This window comes from Pundamilia nyererei, unplaced genomic scaffold (genome assembly GCF_000239375.1).
Source record: "Pundamilia nyererei isolate P.nyererei 1_Seehausen unplaced genomic scaffold, PunNye1.0 scaffold00208, whole genome shotgun sequence".
Classification (NCBI taxonomy): Eukaryota; Metazoa; Chordata; class Actinopteri; order Cichliformes; family Cichlidae; genus Pundamilia; species Pundamilia nyererei.
The window spans coordinates 600,262-619,123 of record NW_005187609.1 but is presented as its reverse complement, the minus strand read 5'-3'; the positions used below and the strand labels follow the sequence as shown (position 1 = coordinate 619,123).

Genomic DNA, 18,862 nt, shown 5'->3' with positions numbered 1-18,862 from the left:
CGCGATTTTCTAACGATTAATCGTGCAGCCCTAGTATTTATCCAACTCACTGGATTTTAGCTGTTGGGATAGATTTCTCAAGCTGTTTTGTGGGAGGAGGTGGAGGCATGCAAAGCTGGAGGGGAGGGGGCAAAGACAAATGAGCAGAAACTGGTTTACCATTACATGTCCATGTTCTTTTTGGGTGAGGGTGTGCCACCCCACGTCCTCCCTCTGGACACACCCCTGCACTACATTAAGCTACTATTAGCCAAAATGCTACTTTTCAGCTTTGTTGTTAGGCAGTGAATTATGCTTCGATTGTAACAGTGTAGCTTATAGGTCTAAAAAATTTTCATTGAAATCCAGCTGCTTTTCTGTTGTACTCGTGCAGCACAACTAACGGGAGTGTATTTTTTATAAGGTAATCCTTTGTTATGTGCTGCCACATGTACAATGTACAGAAAGAACAATGTTAAATTAAATTTTGAACATGGAAGGGATTAGAAAAATACTTTGTTTTAACACTGCTGCAATCCTACTATTGTAAGTATTTTTTTGTGCAGAGTGGGCTTGACCTAGTTAGAATTTGAGCTGTCCTGAAGTGCAGCTTGTTATTGCACAGTTCACAGCAAATGTAAGAGCGGTCTATTTCAAAACTCAACAGAATAGCTGAAATGTGTGGAGTGAATAGTCATGTTAGATTACAATAGGAATGCACAGTGATTCCATAGTTGTATTTTAATCAAGACTACATGAACTGTAATAAAGTTAGAATATATGGGAAATTAAAAGAATGCATTTCAAGACTGTTGAAAAAAAAAAAAAAAAAAAAAAAAAGACTGTTGAATAGGATGAGGAACTTACAGCAGTGTGCTAATTAACTGAATGTTTCTTTAAGACACAGTACTTTCATTTCATACAACATGGTAGGATTTCCCTTTATAATCCTTATAATTACAGTAACAATATCAAAGTAGGAGGAACAGAAGCTCTTTGCAAAATTATACTCTTTTACTTTGAATGACCAGGTAAGAAATTAATGCAGAGTTAAAAGGTGAATAAAAAGAGAAAGAAGGGACTAGGACATGATACGAATTCAGGGACCTACACACAGGAAAAGAAAAGTAGCAATATGGGACCTATAATTGACATGGAATGGCAATGAAATTTAGTGACTAATAGCAATGACAAAGGAGTTCGGTTGATATGGAGTTTAATTTAACTCAATTTTGAGGCGATGTTTTGATACGACTTCTATCAGAGAGAAGAAAACCTTTGATTGAATATGACAGTGTGGTAAATACAGTACATGGTCACCTACATGACAATGCACAATGAACAAATCTCTTACATGTGGCTCACAATGAACAGCATTTCTCAGTCTGGCTTCATCATACTCCAGATAAATTCACTTCACCCTTTAGCTAGACTTTGAATCAAACAGGTGATGATCTGATTGGTTTATGGGAAAACTGAAGATTTTAAAAAATAATTTAAAGAGCAGAATAACCCTTGATTGTCAAACTGCATGTACAGTGAAATTGTGGAAATTGGGCAGTGTTTCCAGAAGCGCGACAATACCGGGTTGATGTGTGGAGCGAACGGAAGAAGTGTTTAATACGCTGCCCTCGAACTGGCGCCTATCAGATATTACAGTGATAAGAACACTTGATCTTAGCCAAAAGGCTGACAACTGATAAAAGCTGCAAAAGTATACAAAAAGAGATACATTCGATGTTCATTGTTTCCAGTGTTTGTTTTTTTGGGGTTCTTTTTGTCATTTAATTCAAAATGTAAGCTTTTATATAGTCTATAGTAATTCCACAGAAAGTCAGCACCGTTGACAGATGGCAAGCCCTGCTGGAAGTCAGTATGTCCATAAAGCTTGTCAGCAGATGGGAGCATGAAGTGGTCTAAATATCCTGGTAGATAGTTGTGTTGATTTTGGATATAAAAACAGTATTGACCAACCACCACCAACACCAGCTGACAACATGGCAGTCCAAATCATCGTAGGCTTTGGAAATGTTACACTGAACTTAAAACCTCTTGGATTCGGTGCCTCTCCACTCTTATTCCACACTCTAGCAGCATGATTTCTAAGTCAAGCCCAGGTAAAGATGCTTCTCATGTTGCCTATGGTTCAGGAGTGGCCTGATACTTGGATTGTAACAGTTGTAACAACTTTCCTAAAGACATCTGTGCATAGATGCTCTTGATGTTCTGACAGCAGCCTTAGTCCAATACTTGTGAAGCTCTCCCACACACACTCACATCAATACTAATGTTCAATTTAGAATCACAACCCAGTGACCCACAGTCCAGAATGAAAATGCAAGCACAGCTACACACAATGCATGGTTTGCATACTGTACATTATATTGTATTGCTTACAGGAGGCGGTGTCAAAGGTGGAGAATGAAGCTAGTGAGGAGATGGGCAGAGTGGATGAAGGAGTGGAGGAGTTCTTCACCAAAAAAATCATCCCTGACTATGCACTGTGAGTTGACCTAACACACACACACACACACACACACACACACACACACACACACACACACATGCACAAGGAATGCATTACTCTTCACCAATTATTAACTTGAATTTAAAATTGAACTACTTAATTTTCAGCAGTATATCGCAGTATATCGTATACTGTCAAGTAGTTGAAATTTACTATTGCTGAAAAATTAATATAGTTAATTTGGCTATTACCAAAATGCAGTGCTCATCTGGAGTTATGATGATGATGATCAGGATAAATGAGTAGAGATCAAAGAAAGTCAACCAGATGAAATACACAATTATGCTACAAGATTTTTAAGAAAAAATGTAGTTATTCCTCGAGCCAAAACTAATTTTTTGAAACTCTCTGTTTCAAATTTAGATCATCTTTTAAGTGTAACAAACTGCTTTATGCAATTAGAGAACTAGCTACTATTCGTAATAAAAAAAATTAAAAGTCCATTTACACAGTTTTGAATTATTGTAAATATTGTAAAAGGGCAATGCTGTGACCTGTTTTTGATTTGTCTGTATTGTGCCTCAATGTTATTGATATTTGCATGCTGATATTTTTACAATTGTAAAACCTTACTGTGGATGTAAGAGCCAAATCATGTGGACATCTTTGCATCTGCTTTATTGTGTAATGTTTTATTAGATTATACTTGATGACTTGGACCCCAGGAAGACTAGCAACCACTACTGTGGATGGGCTTCCTTATATATAATTAAATACACAAATAAATACATTGACCTGAGTCAGATACAAACATACAACCATGCATATGCACACACAACATTTCACACACACAATATTTGTACATGAATACCAGACACCACATGTGATGACTGAGGTGTACACACAGTTTTCTGGAGCTGAATGAAAGGATAAGGAGGAGATTAAATATTATTATGACAACCTGAGGTTATTAGATTTATGACAGTTTTCCTTATTGTGTTGTTTTTTCAGTCAGCAAATTTCAACAAGAAAATTAGTATTAAACAGACTGTAAACTGAATTTACAAAATTGTAAATTCTCCAAATCTTTAAATTCTCTATATTGACATTCTAGGTAATATATCCCTAAGTCATATAGCTGGCTTACAGGTACAGATGATCAGTGACCCTATAAATGTTATAAGCTGCACCCTAACAGCTCTTTAGTCTGCATGAAGTGCTGCTCCTTGAGCTTGGACTAATGCTGCCAACGTTGTTTTTTTTCCCTATTACTCACGCTAGGCACCCACTGCACACAGTATTGTCATAACATCACAAAGTTAAATGTTTTTAAAGCTGTTTTCAGGACTATACCTTCCATGATCCCCTCCACTTCACAATATCATCAAACTATGTCTTTTGCAATTGTTTTGATTAGATCATTGGTATTTAAATTCTAGAAACACTAAGTGTGAGGACAACCTGTCAGAAAAGAGAAAAGAGGAAAAAACTCCCTTTGAATCCCAAGACAGGGAACTATGGCTGTTTATTTTTCACCCGTTGATAATCTCAAACCTGACTCAGTAGAGATTTTGTTCTACTACAGAGATGACATATAATTACAATGTTGTAACACAGAAAATATTCATCTGACTCCCATACGAACACTATGGGCAGTAATGACGAAGTCATAGTGTAAGCACACGTGATTAGAATTCAATGACAGGCATCTCTCCCTTGGACCATTTTGATCCCTAGTCGAGCACATTTCATCCAACATCCATACTTTTGATGACATTGTCTTAACCCAGTCATGAGGATTGTATCAGATCTTATTCAGATATATTTTTGTGAAATGAAACTCGTGTAACTGGCAGGTGCAAAGAGAAATATGTGACCTAACAAAGTAAAACAGGAAGTAACTTTCTAAACATATTCTCAGAAACTTGACACAAAGGAACACTAAGAAGGCAAGGAAAACAAATCAGTTCAGTTCACTTTGATTTCTAAAGCACCAAATCCTAATAACAGTGGCCTCAAGGCGCTTTGTATTGTAAAGTAAAGACCCTAGAATAATAAAGAGAAACCCCAGCAATCGGACGACCCCCTAAGAGCAAGTACTTGCGGGAAGGAAAAACTCCCTCTCAACAGGAAGGAACCTCCAGCAGACCCAGGCTCAGGGAGGGCAACCATCCGGCATTACCAGATAAGGTTAGGTTTAAGGGTATGCTTGGCTCAAAAGCTCAAAAGATGGTTTTCAGGGAATATTGTTAAATGTTCTGTTTCAATACCATATGTCAGAACAAGATCTAGACTGTGATTAAAGTGGTGGGTGGGTTTATTTTACATTTTGAGAGAATCAAATTAAGTCTAATAATAGATTAAATGTTGTGTTGAGGCTGTCATTTTTACATCTAGATGGTATTAAAATCCCCCACAATAATTATTTTATAGATGAGCACTAAATGAAATAAAAAGTCTAAGAGATCAGATAGACCCACTGACTCTGAGTAAGGACCAGGTGGACGATAGTTAACAGCAAATAAGTTTTCCAGTTTTAGGTTATCCAGCTAGGGTTGATAAGGCTAAGCGTTGGTCTTTTAAATGAAATAAAACTTTCTGGGTCTTTGGTTGGTTAATAAGCTGGAGTGAAGGAAACTCTGTTATATTCAGAGAGTTTCTCACCGCCCCCTCGGCCTGTGCTTCGAGGTTTCTGATGGTTAGAATGACCCGGGGGTGTGGATTCATTTAAATTAACATAATCATCCTGCTTTAACCAGGTTTCTGTAAGGCAGAGTAAATCGGTGTGTTGATCCATTATTTATTCAAGACAGAGACATAATGTTTAATGATCCACATTTCACTGTTTTACTTTTTGGTGCAATTGTTGATAATATTGTTCTTCCTTTGTGATATTTTAATGTTTTTTGCTATTTTTTGGTTTGTTTTGGTGGTCTGGGAGCAGACACAGTCTCTAAGGAGATGGAGTTTTGGAAAGAAAACAACACAATCAACTCAGATCATGACATCCGGGGCTTTCAACTGTATTTCACTGTCTTTCTTTTTTAATATAACTGGTGTGGGCCAATGGCATGACAGGTTATGTAAAGGGCGAGTCCCCCAGCTGTATACAGGGATGGTGGCGCTCTTTCTTCAGCCATCCGCTGACTGCTGGTCAATAACCTTTAAATTCTTCATACCAGATTCTTTTTTTAGTGTTAGTGTTTTTAATTACTGTTCACAGACAGCTGACATTTCTTTCAGCGTCCATTTGCTGAAGTGGTTGTAATGAGGCTGTGTTCTTCACAGCTGTTAAATGTGATGTCATGACTACAGGTTTGTGCTTTGGTAATATACGGACTATTCAAGGTCCCCAGGTATATTTAATCATAGCCATATGGTGATACACTTTATCTACCCACAGACAATTTAGATTTACTGGTTAGTGCCACACAGAAAAGCTCCAGAGATCAGGAGATTCAGACAAGGGACCTTCTTGCTGAAACAATGGTGCTTACCACTGCACCAGTGTGGATCAGTTGGGCCCCAGGTTAACACCGACTGCCTCTAATGCTGTTGGCCAACAGGGTGTCAGTGGAAACTTTGCTAATGTTGGCTATAACGAAGAGGAGAGGAGGCAGCGAGAAAGTGTGGAGATGAGAATATGGACTAAATGTTGGACAGCAACTCATCCACACTTAATTGAGTGAAATAAAACTGGCTAAACAAAGCCAATTAAAACAAAACATAATCATTTCTGTACTGTACTCTGCTGTGCAAGTCAGCCTTATCTTACTAATTTTGTACCGTGGGAATCCTTATGAAAGCGGGGACAATGATGATCTCACCCCTCACTCCAGTCTTCCCTTCAAATGGAGATATGTCTTTAGGGTATGCCATCACAGACTGCCTACAAGTGTTTTGGACCTCAATGTATATGGGGTCTACCGATATGTTCCTGTAGTAACTAGAGCCCATTCTGGTCTTAAGTCAGGATGCAATTCTCTAAATATCCTCAAATCCAAACTTGCCTCTTAAACATGGTAACACCTGAGGCAGCTCTATTCACTGAAGGAGACTGTGACATGCTGTTAAAGCTCTGGCAGCTGAATCAACTTGTACACATGCAAGATTTTATTTTGTGTCACATTAGGATCAGAATACTTTATTAATCCCTAAGGAAATTATGTGGTTACAGAAACAGACTCAATTAAATGTAATAATACAATATATTATATACATCCACATTCTTTTGCTTATCCTTATCAGGGTAACAGGGGGGCTGGAGCCTATCCCCGCTACCATAGGGCGAAAGGCAGGGCACACGCTGGACAGGTCGCCAGTCTGTCGCAGGCCTAACACATAGAGACAGACAACCATTCGCACTCACATTCACACCTATGCAAATCTCTGTCAGTACTCTCACTAGAGCATTTTGAACACCAGTAAATCAGATTGACCCAGCCTGATTCCTGACCACTCCGTGTTAATTATTACTCAGGCTTAATGTAAACATCCGTGATTGAAAAAAATCGACTCTTCCAGTAAATGTAAGAATCAGCTGGTTGAATTAAGACCATATAAGAGCCATTACACCAGAATTGCCATGTCAGAACAGCAGTTTGTAGCATTTTTAGCTTTTACACAGCAGACAGGAAAGTAGGAAGAGAGCAACGTGGAATAATGTGGAGGGCATGATCTGGGATGGACTCAAACCCAGGCTTCTGCAACCCTTTCGTTGAGCATTAGCAGCACCAGGTCAGAACAGCTCTGTTGCTGTGTTGACAACAACATGTTATGTTGGTGTAGCAGGTGTGAACTTCAAACAAATGTCTTTCCCTTTGGTGTTAGCATCCTTCATTTTCTCTATACTAAGCTAACTCTCCCGAAGTAAAGACAAAACTACATAGACCTGACCGGGCTCATATCCACTCAGGACCAGAGCCATGATTGGACTAATATATGTATTTATTTAACCAACGGGTGAAGCAAATTTTAAGCATATTACATGGAAGTCCAGGCGTAGCTTCCAGGTTTTTTGTCAATCTGTCGGAGCTGTTTTTGCCCTGTGTGATGTTTGCATGCATGTTAGCTGTGTGCCTGAGCTCAGCATGTCTTTGGTCCTGTACCAGTAGTTGTAGTACTGAATGTCTCTTCTTGTCTGTTGCTCTTTCTGCTGTTTTCCTGCTGCAGAAAAGGCCAGTGGGAGGAGTCAAACCCTGCCCAAGCCACTCCCCCAGAGTCAAGCTCCACCCCCTCAGTCTCAACCCCCTTGTCCTCTACGTCTGACATTATCACCTCCTCTACCACCACTCTCACTTCACCCTATGCATCCACTGACATGTCCTTCACATCCACTGATGTTCCACCCCTCTCTACCTCCATTCCATCCACCTTTTCTTCCGTCACCACCACCACCACACTTCCCACCAAAAATATCAAGAAAAAGTTTGGTGACTTCTTCGCCTTCAAGAGGGCTCGAGTTGCCCGAGCCACCAAGGCAAGTGGGGGAGAGGGAGGAGGAGGAGAAGGGGTGAAGGTCAAAAGGACCTCCATTGCAGACCTCATTCGACCCCTCCGTGAGGCCAAAGAAAGGGAGAGGGAGAGGGAGAGGGACAAGGAGAGAGAGAAGGAGAGAGGGGCAAGGTCAGTGGAGGATGCTAACATTTCTAATGATGCCACCACCACAGAAGGAATCTCCGCCACCAGCCAACATCTTGCAGGCGATGTGCGGGAAAAGAGATCGCCTGCCCAGACGTTAACCATGATGATGCCACCCAGTGAGACCACTCCCTTGTATCCCACCATCACAACAAGCCCTGATCTCACGACTACTGTACTTTCCAATCTGGAGGAAGAGGCAGCTCCTGTCTTGCCAGCTCGCATGCCCAGTCCTGTGGTCACTCGCACTCTGACTGAGCAGGACAAGCAGCTGGTAGGGACTCCATATGGAGAGAGGAGACTAAAAGTGACCAAGAGGGCACTGAGAGAGGGAAAGAGCCAAAGTCTCATACTGTTGACGGGATTAGAGACTGATGACAAGGATACACCCACTAAGGTCAGTCTTGTGATACCTGTAACATCATAATAACAGTAAATTATGAGATGAATCTCGATGGGAACCAAGGTTTCTAAAAAAGCTAATGTCAGAGACAAGCCTTTATTTTGAATTTCTCTTGTTTTAAGTCTAATCTTAGCATATTAAGGTAGAACCTTTCCCTGTTCTTTGACCTGCTCCCATTTTATATTGTAAATGATGCTATTTGTTGTTGATACAGAGTAAACGCTTCCTCAAAGGTCTACCTGTTGCTATGATAAATTTACCACGTTATCACTTTCGTCGCCTGGATATGACCAGTACAACAACACAGTCGCGTCTTTGCTGTGCTCGTGTGTTAACACTAGGGATGGGTACCGGTGTCCGGTGCTATGACATAAACGGTAGTAACCAGACCGAAAAGCAGCGCACATTTCGGTGCTTTAGTTCGGTGCTTTTTTTTCCTGAGCTGTGATACACTTTTAGCCAATCATTTTACGTTTCCGAGGATAGTAGGCGGGGCCAGGTACGTACGTTCTGTTAGAGCAGAGCTACAGATTAAAAATGTCCAAGGCGAAGCGGTCAAAAGTCTGGCTGTACTTCACAGCAAAAGATGCAAACTCAGCAGCAACAAGTGCTTTAAGCTGATACTGTGATACTGTCAAAGGAGGTAACACCTCAAATCCGATGAAACACCTGGCGACGCATAGCGTTTTTTTAAAAGCCGAGAAATGCGCCGTATTTGATAGCTTGCTGCGAGACCTCACACCGAGCGCATCCACTGCGGGTGGGTTGCCTGTTATGCAACATCCCCCAAAAACACGAAGAGGAGAGTCCTGGCTCCTAGCCCTGCCAGTGTAGCATCATGATGACGGATGATGGTGGCAGCAGCCGTTCTTCTCTGCGCGAGTAGCTAATTTACGTTGAGTAGGCTAACCACGTTATTACATTAATGCATGTAAGGTGAACTAGCAAACATCATCATAGCTACATGCGGCTGTCTTCTTGTTTGATGGCAGATACTCTCTTCACCCTGGACAAAAAGGCTAAAATGACCAAAGAAAAAGTGGAAAACAGTTAAACATGAGAGGTTTAGGACAAAGTTTGTGTTTTTTGCATTGTTTAAGCACTGCTTCCAGCCATGAGTGATACCATATATGCCCCATAGCTGCAGAAAAGGCTAACATTGTTATATTTTTACAAAAAACAGCTGAACATGAGAGGTTTTTGGACCAATTTTGTGTTCTCCATTCTTTAAGCACCGGTTTGAGCACCGTTTGAGCACCGGCACCGTTTCAAAAGTACCGGTTTGGCACCGGTATTGGATAAAACCTAAACGATACCCATCCCTAGTTAACACAGTGATACTATTAGTAAAATTCTAGTAGGGCTTCATGCCCATTCTCATAAAACATCTACTCTACTCTCAATCTTTATATTGACAGTTTTCAAATAATACCAACGGAGCCAAGCCAGTGCCTGTGTGTGTGTGAGGGAACAGTTATTGTTCTAAGTGTTTCTGTACTGTCTTTCAGAAACATGCTTCGGAGAGCACATCTAGTTTTGAGCAGAAGCTTCAGGTGATGTTGCACAGAATGGGCGTGGCCAAAACTCCACCTGCTGAAACCAAGATGAGCCAGGTAAATGGGGGAGTGCGCATGTGTGTGTAAACATATTAATCTGAACATTGTTTGCCTTAAATATTTTATATGCAGGACTATCGCACCTCTTTTATTTTTTATCTTTTTAAATTGTGAGAAACACTCCTCACACATTCTCCCACATCCCATTTTGAAAGTTTGCCAGAAAACAAAAGTGATTCAGTCTCATTCAATTATTTTTCCCATTTAATGAGTGATTGATTAAGAAAATGGATGATTAAGAAAGTGGAAGTTTCCACACAGATGAGTGTGGAAACTTCACAGTTTTTACCCCTGAGCCATAACAGGCTGACTGAGTATTGTCACCATCCTACCAGGCAGCCAGGCAGTGTCCCAGTAGTTTTGTAATTAAATAGTATATCATCATAGTTTTATGATTCAAAGAAATATGTAGATCTAAACTTACCTTTAACTTAACAGACATTTCCACTCCTCTGTAGTAGGCTAGTGCTATTAATGGGAATAGAAAGCAGCAGTAATGGCAGTTTTCACACTGACACTGAGAAAATGCTTTCCTACTCTATCTGAACACCCAAAGTGCTTTACACAGTTTGTCTCATTTACACCGCAAGCACTTTTTCCTGTGCACTTTCTAACATTCGCACACACTTACACTCTGATGGATGCATCAGAGAGCAACCGGGGTTAGTATCTTGCCCAAGGATATTTGGCATGTAGACTGGAGCAGATGGGGACCTTCTGATTAGTAGGTGACCTGTGTTCTTCTGCCCTAATATGTTTATGTGGATAATCTGGTTCAAAAATGCTGGAAAATATAGAGCAAAAAGCACCAAATTGCAGCCCATACCTGTGCACTTTGAAAACCAGTAACTTGGTCAGTTTTCATAGTATGACGTTAAATTCTAACTTTGTTTTAAAGAGTACAATAAAGTTACTACGATGAAAAACAGGTTTCAACTTTTTCAAGTTTTCACTGCTTTTATTGGAATGACCCAAACCAGCAAAATAGACAAAAATGGTTGGAAGAGAAAACAAAGGTGAATAGTAAAATCCCAACTACCTCATATTTATCTTTTTATTTATTTATTTAACCTTCATTTAACCAGGAGGGCCTTGAAATTCAAATCTCCTTTTCAAGCAAGATCTGGCTACACGAAAATACATAAGACAAAAATAAGACTAATTCCTCTTTTACAGAATAAAGATGAAGAGCTGAGAAAGGCCAACTCTGATGGTAAGTGTTTTTGCATAAATATCTCTATCATAAAAAATATATGTTGTGTATAAGTGTGTTTGTGTGTGTGGTTGTCAGTGTGCAACTCAGTGTTGTGTGCAGTGTAATGCCCTTTAAGTTCACTACGTAAAGGCCAATCCATTTGTCATTTATAACTTACCATCCACTTTCCCTCCCACTGTCGCCAAAGTGCTTGCTCACAGGGGGTCATATAATTGTTGGGTTTTTCTCTGTATGTATTATTGTAAGGTCTACCTTACAATACAAAGCGCCTTGAAACAACTGTTGGTGTGATTTGGCGCTATATAAATAAAATTGAATTGAACTCAAATTGAACTATTCTGATTAAGTAACACACTGTCTTCCAACCTTTTTAGTGTACATGGTTATAAATCAAATTTAGTTTAATTCTTTAACAGAACATTTGAGTCTATGTGTTTCATATAGTTTTATAAATATTGTTTTTTTTCATCACTCTTCTTATTTTGTTTGAGTCATCACTACTAATCCTTGTTTTAAGATCTGCCATCTAGAGCTGTGTGATAAGCTGTAGGATTCACATATTATTCGTAATATTCACTGTCTTCTACTGTCCTGTCACTGTCCCTCAGGTGCTATTCTTGACAAACCTGAACCACCTCCCACATACATGAAGCCCAGGACTATGTCCACTTCATCAGGTATCAATATTTCCTTGCTCATGTCTACATATAAATTATAATCTCAATCTATAGCTTGGCAGAGCCAGTTCAGCAAAAAAAAAAAAAAACCCACGGTATTGCTGTGTGGGACAATGCACCAGCATGAAGAAGTCAGTGATGATCGACCAGTTTTCACGTATTTTGTAAAAAATTGAAATATGGATCTGTAACACTTGTCAGCTGTTACAGGACCCCAGCACAGTCAGACATGCACAACCAATGAGGTGAATTTGTGCCTGTGCCACACCCTTTGCAGAAAAGGTGTGCAGCAGCACTGCTTCAGGATGTTGAGCTGCATAATCCACTGGAAGCAATATCCGCTTGCACAGGGAATTCTGTCCCAGAATTAAGGGATGTGTTGGGTGGAAGATAACTGCAGCCGTAACTTTATGCATTTGCCACTGTTTCTCATTTCTAGCGGTCTATGTCCCCATGCACACATCTGACCTCTATGAATATTGCCTCCAACAACACTCCCGGCCGAGCCAGGTTTTGGTGGACTGAGGTCTGCGTGTAGCCCGAGTCCACCATAGCCTGCCGTGTACCCCCTTGGCATCTTACCAGAACTCTGTACATGAGTCAGCTGCTCACGCTGTGCGGCTGCCTGCTCCTGGTGCATTTGAGCCAGGACGTGCATCTGCTGCACGGGCTATGGGTCTAACATCATGTGTTGGGATGTTGGGTGTCACTGTAACACTCTTCAGCTGTTACAGGGACCCAGCACGTGCTAGGGTTAGGGATGTGCACAAACGATGTGGCTCAAGTGTCCTTATTTACAGAGTGAACTTGTTTACACAGTTTGTTTTTTCAGACTGTCATGTGGTTCCAGCTGTCCCGCTACCCATCCCAGCGTCAGCTCGTACCTCCCCTCCAAGGTGCCGGCGTGCTACTGAAATAATAGAGGCAGGATTAAACAATCATTGTCAGCTCTGTCTGCGGAGCCACAGACCACACCCAGCCTCAGCATCATATGTATTAAAAGAACAACTTTATAATGCTTTATAATAAAGTTGAACATAGTCTGGATATCACGTTGTAATGTACTATATGTAAACAGCAAAGTTTAGTCTTTGGAGGTTTTAGTTTTGGTGGACATGGGACACTGGACAGTGAGTGACATCATAAACTTGTTCTGTAGTGTAACCAGTCTGATGTATCTAGGCCTGTGATATGAGAACACAGGAAGTTCTGTACTAGTATGCCATGCTTTCTGTGTATAATCTACATCCTTTTAAACATCTGTCCAAACTATGGGCACTAACTGGGAACACTTGCAATGTCCCTTTCACCCTGCTTCCCAGCTGATCCCAGGCATCCGATCAGATCTCTGCACCCCGTTCAACCAGATCCTCTCCTTCCTCCAAAGCCCGCCCTCCCAGAGCGTCCTATTGGCCCCCTGCCACCCAAACCTGCCATCTCAGCCAGACCTCCTCTCTCCACCCTGGCTGCTGCAGGAGGAGCTCGTCCCTCTTCTGCTCCTCCTTCCAGCAGCCCAGTGGAGCGGCTGGAAGGAGGAAAACATGATGGCAGGCCAGAGGAGACTACAAGACAGGTAGTATATTTCATTTTATTGTTGGCAATAAGATCATTCAGAAGGTGAGACTGTATACAAAGCTATTATTGTTTGATTCTATATTAGGTAACTAAGTAGGGCTGGGCGATATGAGAAAATATCACTATAGACATCACGATGTTTAAATAACCCCCCAAAACAAATGTTATTGTCAACCATATAGTGGTATATGGTTGAACTGGTATACTCATTCAAACTGACAATTCAGTCAGGGGGTCATTAATGTGATGACCTCAAATTACAGAAACATAAGCCTAGACAGTGACTCTAAAAACGAGTGACCAAGAACAGTCGCAGGTGTCACAGCTGGTTCCTTTAAGGTTTTCTTTGGTGTGTGGGGAGAGGCTGACATGCAGAGTTTAAAACACTCTTCTTTATGCAGTGGATGACTTTTCAGCTGGTGAAATAAAGTCGTGGTACTGCTTTTGCCAAAGTTTTATGGCAGGTTTTGCAAATTACTGCGTTTTGTTCGACATCCTCCTTGTGAAATCCAAACTACAGCAAGTGTCATTCTCTCGCTCATCTGAAACTCCCACAGTTGCCATATTTTCTGGTAGCCATTTTAATCATAGTGTGTGGAAAACTCACAATACATCGAGTATATTCAAAATATCGCTCACCCCTATAACTAAAAACACTTTAGTCAATAGAAAAAGAAAGGAAAACTGAAATTTGAAAAAGAACGTTTAAACAATATTTTGTGCTTTCAGAACTAACTGAACTATGCTTTCTTTCATTTTGTAAGGAACTAGCCCGTTTAGAACCGGTACAGGAGTTTTCACTTTGATAGCCGCGTCTAGGTGATGATTCACATTCATGTTGTTCTGTTAAGAGGAAAAACACCTTTTTGTCTGATCATATTTGACATTCTGAAAATGAAGGACTGCATTTAAAAATAGCTGTTGATGCAGTGCTTTTGTTAAACCCTTGAATTAAACCTTCTTGACTGATTCGCTGATTTCAAATCAATGGTGGCGTACAGAGACAAAATTGTGTCAATGAACATCTGGTGATTACGTTCCTAGAATGGAAGCGAGGACGGTTTCCAGGGTGGAACATCGAACGTGTCGTCTAGAAAGGAGCTTCCTTCAGTCCCACCTCTCTGGAGAAGTCCCGGTACCCAGGATCGTGCTGAAAAAGCACAATCAGTGACAGAGGGTGTGTCTTACCTGTCTTATTAAAAGAAATTTAACCAAAATTGTGGTGGTTCTGATACAACTTTCAATGCGTTTTAAAGAGAAATCAGCTCTGGAATCCAAGTCAGTGTAAATAAATGATTGTGTGTATTTTCAGAGAGTCTTCCTAAGCCACGTCAACACATGAAGCCTCCTCCGCAGCGTAGAGCTGTGTCTGTCCATGAGGATGCCTTTGCCATGACACAAGGTGAGGCTTTGCACCAGTGTTTGATGAAACTGTGAAAAATAATGCTAGCAACAGCAAATCCCACAACTGGTTAAATGAAAAATATTCAGAAAAGTGCGATTAAAATAAAGATTATTAGAGAAAGTCAACAACTTTCAGTTTATCACCCCCAGTGAGTGTTCATGGGCAGAGACACAATTCATCGTAACCTCTCAGGCTGATGTTACTTTGTGCGTCTTGTTTGATGTGGGCCTGACATTTAGAGTTTCAGTGTCCGGCTCCTCCAGTCCGCATGTCAGAGATACTGAACCGTGAGTTGCCCCGATGTATCCAGAGTGTGTGTGTGATTGTCAGACAGGCTTAGAAAAGAGTCCGTGTATCAATGTGTGATGGTTTGCGTGAGGCTTTGAGTAAAATGTTTCATCCATTTGTCACCGTGAGGTTAAGTGTGGTATTCTCCCAGAAAGGGATAATTGATGATTGACTCTTTATTAAACCTCATACCCTTCTTTTTCAGAGCTGAAGGCAGTGTTACAGAGGTCACCCATCCGTTTCCGAGGCAACAGAAGTGATCTGCCATCCTGCACTGAAGATCCATCCAGTGGAGAAGGACAGAGAGGTCTTCATAAGTCATGCTCATAATTTAGCCTTTTTGGTCGATCCTTTTCCTTCTTTGTTTTATTATTTATTATTATTACTTATTAATCTATATCATTCATCTTCACAGCCAGTGACATGGGAAGGGAGACTGATAAAGAAAAGAAGGGCATTCCCCAGAAGGACGAGCTGCAGGAAAGACGAGGAAGAATGGGATGTGGAAGCACAGCAGCCGAAACCAAGCACCCCCATCAAGGAAAGGGTGGAAGCCCAGGCTCAGGGTGTCCCTCCTTTACAGCTCAAGCTCTACATGAAGCAGATGCAACCCAGTTTTCCAGCCATGCATTTGACAAAGCTTTACCCACCCAAGAGAGGCTTCCACCACAAACCCGAACACTGGAAAAGTCTCCAGTGATGCCCCCACCCAAAAATACCACTAGCACAGCCCCAGCATTGCCCCAAACTCTAGATAAATTACTAGTTTCCCCAGCACCTCGAGGAAAGACCCTCAGCACAATCCCAGTCACGTCTGGATATTCAGACGTCCCCCAAGTAAGTCCCACATCCCACAAGAAGAAGGTCCCCAGCCCGGTGGATCTGAGAAACAGCACACCAGAGAAAGAGACCATCTCTAAACATCACACAGTGAAGGCAGAGGCAGCAGACCAAAGAACTGAGCCCCCTCTGTCTGAATAGCATCCACAGACTCACTTACCTAAGCAGAAAACACATTTAGGAGGGAGAGGTCTGAGACATCACTGCGATCTGGAACTGAGGGCGTATCTGAGAGTAGTGTGAGTGTTTTAGTGCAGCAGATAAGTAGAAAATCACAGTCACTAGACCTTTGTTTGTTTGTTCTTGTGGAGCCATTGATTTGAAAAATCCCATTAACCACTTGAATTTTAAAATTGGTCCCAACGTGGCTGCCCACTGGTAAATTTCAGAATTTTTATTTTGACATTTAAAACACTGAACAGCACTTTGTGGGAAATTTCAAGAGGGCAGTAAAGCTGCAATTTCTACACAATCGAAGTATTAAACAGATAATATTGATAATAAATGTCACCCCGGCCGGCGGACACATTAACATAAGCTGTTTAAGGTTGTTTATTGGCAATAACCTGCCATCTTTTATCATATCAGATCAAGTATAACCAGCCGTTTTGTTAGTGCAGCACTTTCTTCTTAGAATAATATATAATCTTGCTCTAGATATTGGCAGTTAACCATGTCACACAGCGATCAGGCCTTTTAATCCAGCTCTAATTGTTTTTATAAATAAAGTATTTTTTGTAAATAAATCAAGATGTCAGCCTGTATCTCTGAATGAACTAAAAGCTTATGTGGACCTCACAGGCCAGACTGTAAACCTGTGGTTTTGTAGAATATGATGCATCACTGTAGATTAAGCAATATAGTCTTTAAAAAAACCTGCTCAACCCTAAACATGTGCGGCGGTAATACTGCTCCATGTCACACTGATGGGGAACATTTTTCTGAAAAATCATTAGATAAAAAAAATGCTACAAATTTACTGCCAGGAAGGAGAGCAGAGGTGAAGAAGTCAAGCAACAGCAAGAAGCTGTTTTAATCTAATTCTGTTTGATTCTTAAAAGTAGGCTTTATTTATTTATTTATTATTACTTTTTCATTTTGATTTTTTTTGGGGGGGGTGGTAGGGCTACAGTTCGCTTGCCTTTCTGTAAAAGTCACTATAAGCCAGCAAGTGGTTTACACGTGAAAGATCCCCAAACCCAGCTTCTGGGAGTACTCCCAGTGCTGGTTGCATCAGCAGGGGCATCTGGCATGAACCTGGTGCCATATCAAACATATGAATCCATCTGTTGTGCCAACCACTTAATAAAGCAGCTCAAAAAAAGGAAACAGCTAAAAGTATCTTTACATAAGTTACAAAGAGAACGACTTCAAACTTCAAAGATGAACTTTTACATGGTCAAACATGCGTGGTTTGATAATGAGTTGTCCTCGTCTCTAAATGTTACGTTTCCCACCAGAGTCAGCGTTTTGACCTTTCAAATGGCTAATGGGATTCCTCAAGAGTAATCATAAATGAGTATATCTGCACATTTCGGTATTTGTATCCAATTATGAATGATTTTACTTGCACTATTGTACTCTCCTGTAGAATCGCTCTCATGTCCGGAGTGTTCTCGTTAAACGTGTGAGAACCACAGGTATGATACACCCAGATGGTACCGACTTCCTGCGTGCTAGCTTCTGTATAGTTGGTGCATTTATTCTGTGGGGTGAATTTTTGATTTATATTAGTTATATATACAGTGGAAGCACATGAATTACATTGCTGGCTTGTTATTGCAGTCTGTGCAAATTTACCCCAAAGATTAAATGTACTGATCGTTAGCTGTAGCTAGCTGGGCACATGTTCACCAACCATGTGTCTGCTGAGTGTATCAGTGTGTTGACAGCTCATCCTCTCATCTGATGTCAGAAATGATCATGCATTTCATCCTGTTATTTTGCTGCAGACTCATTATTTTTGAATCACATCCATCTTTGCATTGAACAATATGTGTCACCTATAAAATTCATTTCCATCAACCTGCACACATCGTTAAGAGTCTGAAATGAGCTTCATCAGCTACGGGACTGAAATCTTTTTCATGCACTTTCCACAAAAACATTCAATTTGTTAACAAGACATTTCTGAGCGTACCACAACATCACACTTGGTTTGATTACACCATGTCAGGCACATTAATAACAACTACTTAAAATTGTTATGATTTCAAAGTGAATTACAAACTCCATGCTGATAGCAGATGTCTTTTTACTTTGCCTTTTTGTCACCTTCTACAAAATGACTCGGTTTTTGGAAACTACATTTGTACTTCATATCTAATTGTGACTAAGGTTATTTAGAGACATTATTTACATCATATTACTTGGTCACACTGTGAATTCTGAGTCCAGGCAACCTCTTTTGGATTATGCCAAGCGGATAAGTAATTAGTCACTAATACTACCGAACTCCTGCTGATTAAGATCTCATATTGCATATCCTTTTTTTGGAAGTTGAGGGAGATGCCTCATTAGAGGCCTCCACCATGAAGCAGGATTTGGGGTTAGTGAGGTAGGTTTAATCTGTGGGTTTGCATTGTGCCATAGTGGTCCCTTCCTCACTGGGGTACATCAGCATGTTAACTTCTGCAAGCCTAACATGCTCTGGGTTCATTATGTTCAAGAAAAGATATCAAGACTATAAAACATTGTTTTCATATTTGTTCTTTGCTTATTTTCCTAACGACCACAGAAAGAGTAAGGCTACAACT

At 40.7% G+C, this 18,862-nt stretch overlaps 1 protein-coding gene across 1 annotated transcript in view; it reads left to right on the top strand.

The window, feature by feature from the left end:
- The window catches only part of carmil2 (capping protein regulator and myosin 1 linker 2), a 56,778-nt gene extending 38,731 nt beyond the window's left edge, over positions 1–18,047 (top strand). Inside the window, exons 30-39 of the mRNA XM_005747936.1 lie at positions 2,379–2,482; positions 7,619–8,483; positions 9,998–10,102; positions 11,282–11,318; positions 11,930–11,998; positions 13,321–13,571; positions 14,618–14,750; positions 14,886–14,975; positions 15,472–15,573; positions 15,682–18,047. Of these exons, the coding sequence (XP_005747993.1) occupies positions 2,379–2,482; positions 7,619–8,483; positions 9,998–10,102; positions 11,282–11,318; positions 11,930–11,998; positions 13,321–13,571; positions 14,618–14,750; positions 14,886–14,975; positions 15,472–15,573; positions 15,682–16,247 (2,322 nt within the window). The 3' untranslated portion in view covers positions 16,248–18,047. The remainder of the gene's footprint in view (positions 1–2,378; positions 2,483–7,618; positions 8,484–9,997; positions 10,103–11,281; positions 11,319–11,929; positions 11,999–13,320; positions 13,572–14,617; positions 14,751–14,885; positions 14,976–15,471; positions 15,574–15,681) is intronic.
- Positions 18,048–18,862: the final 815 nt, after the last annotated feature.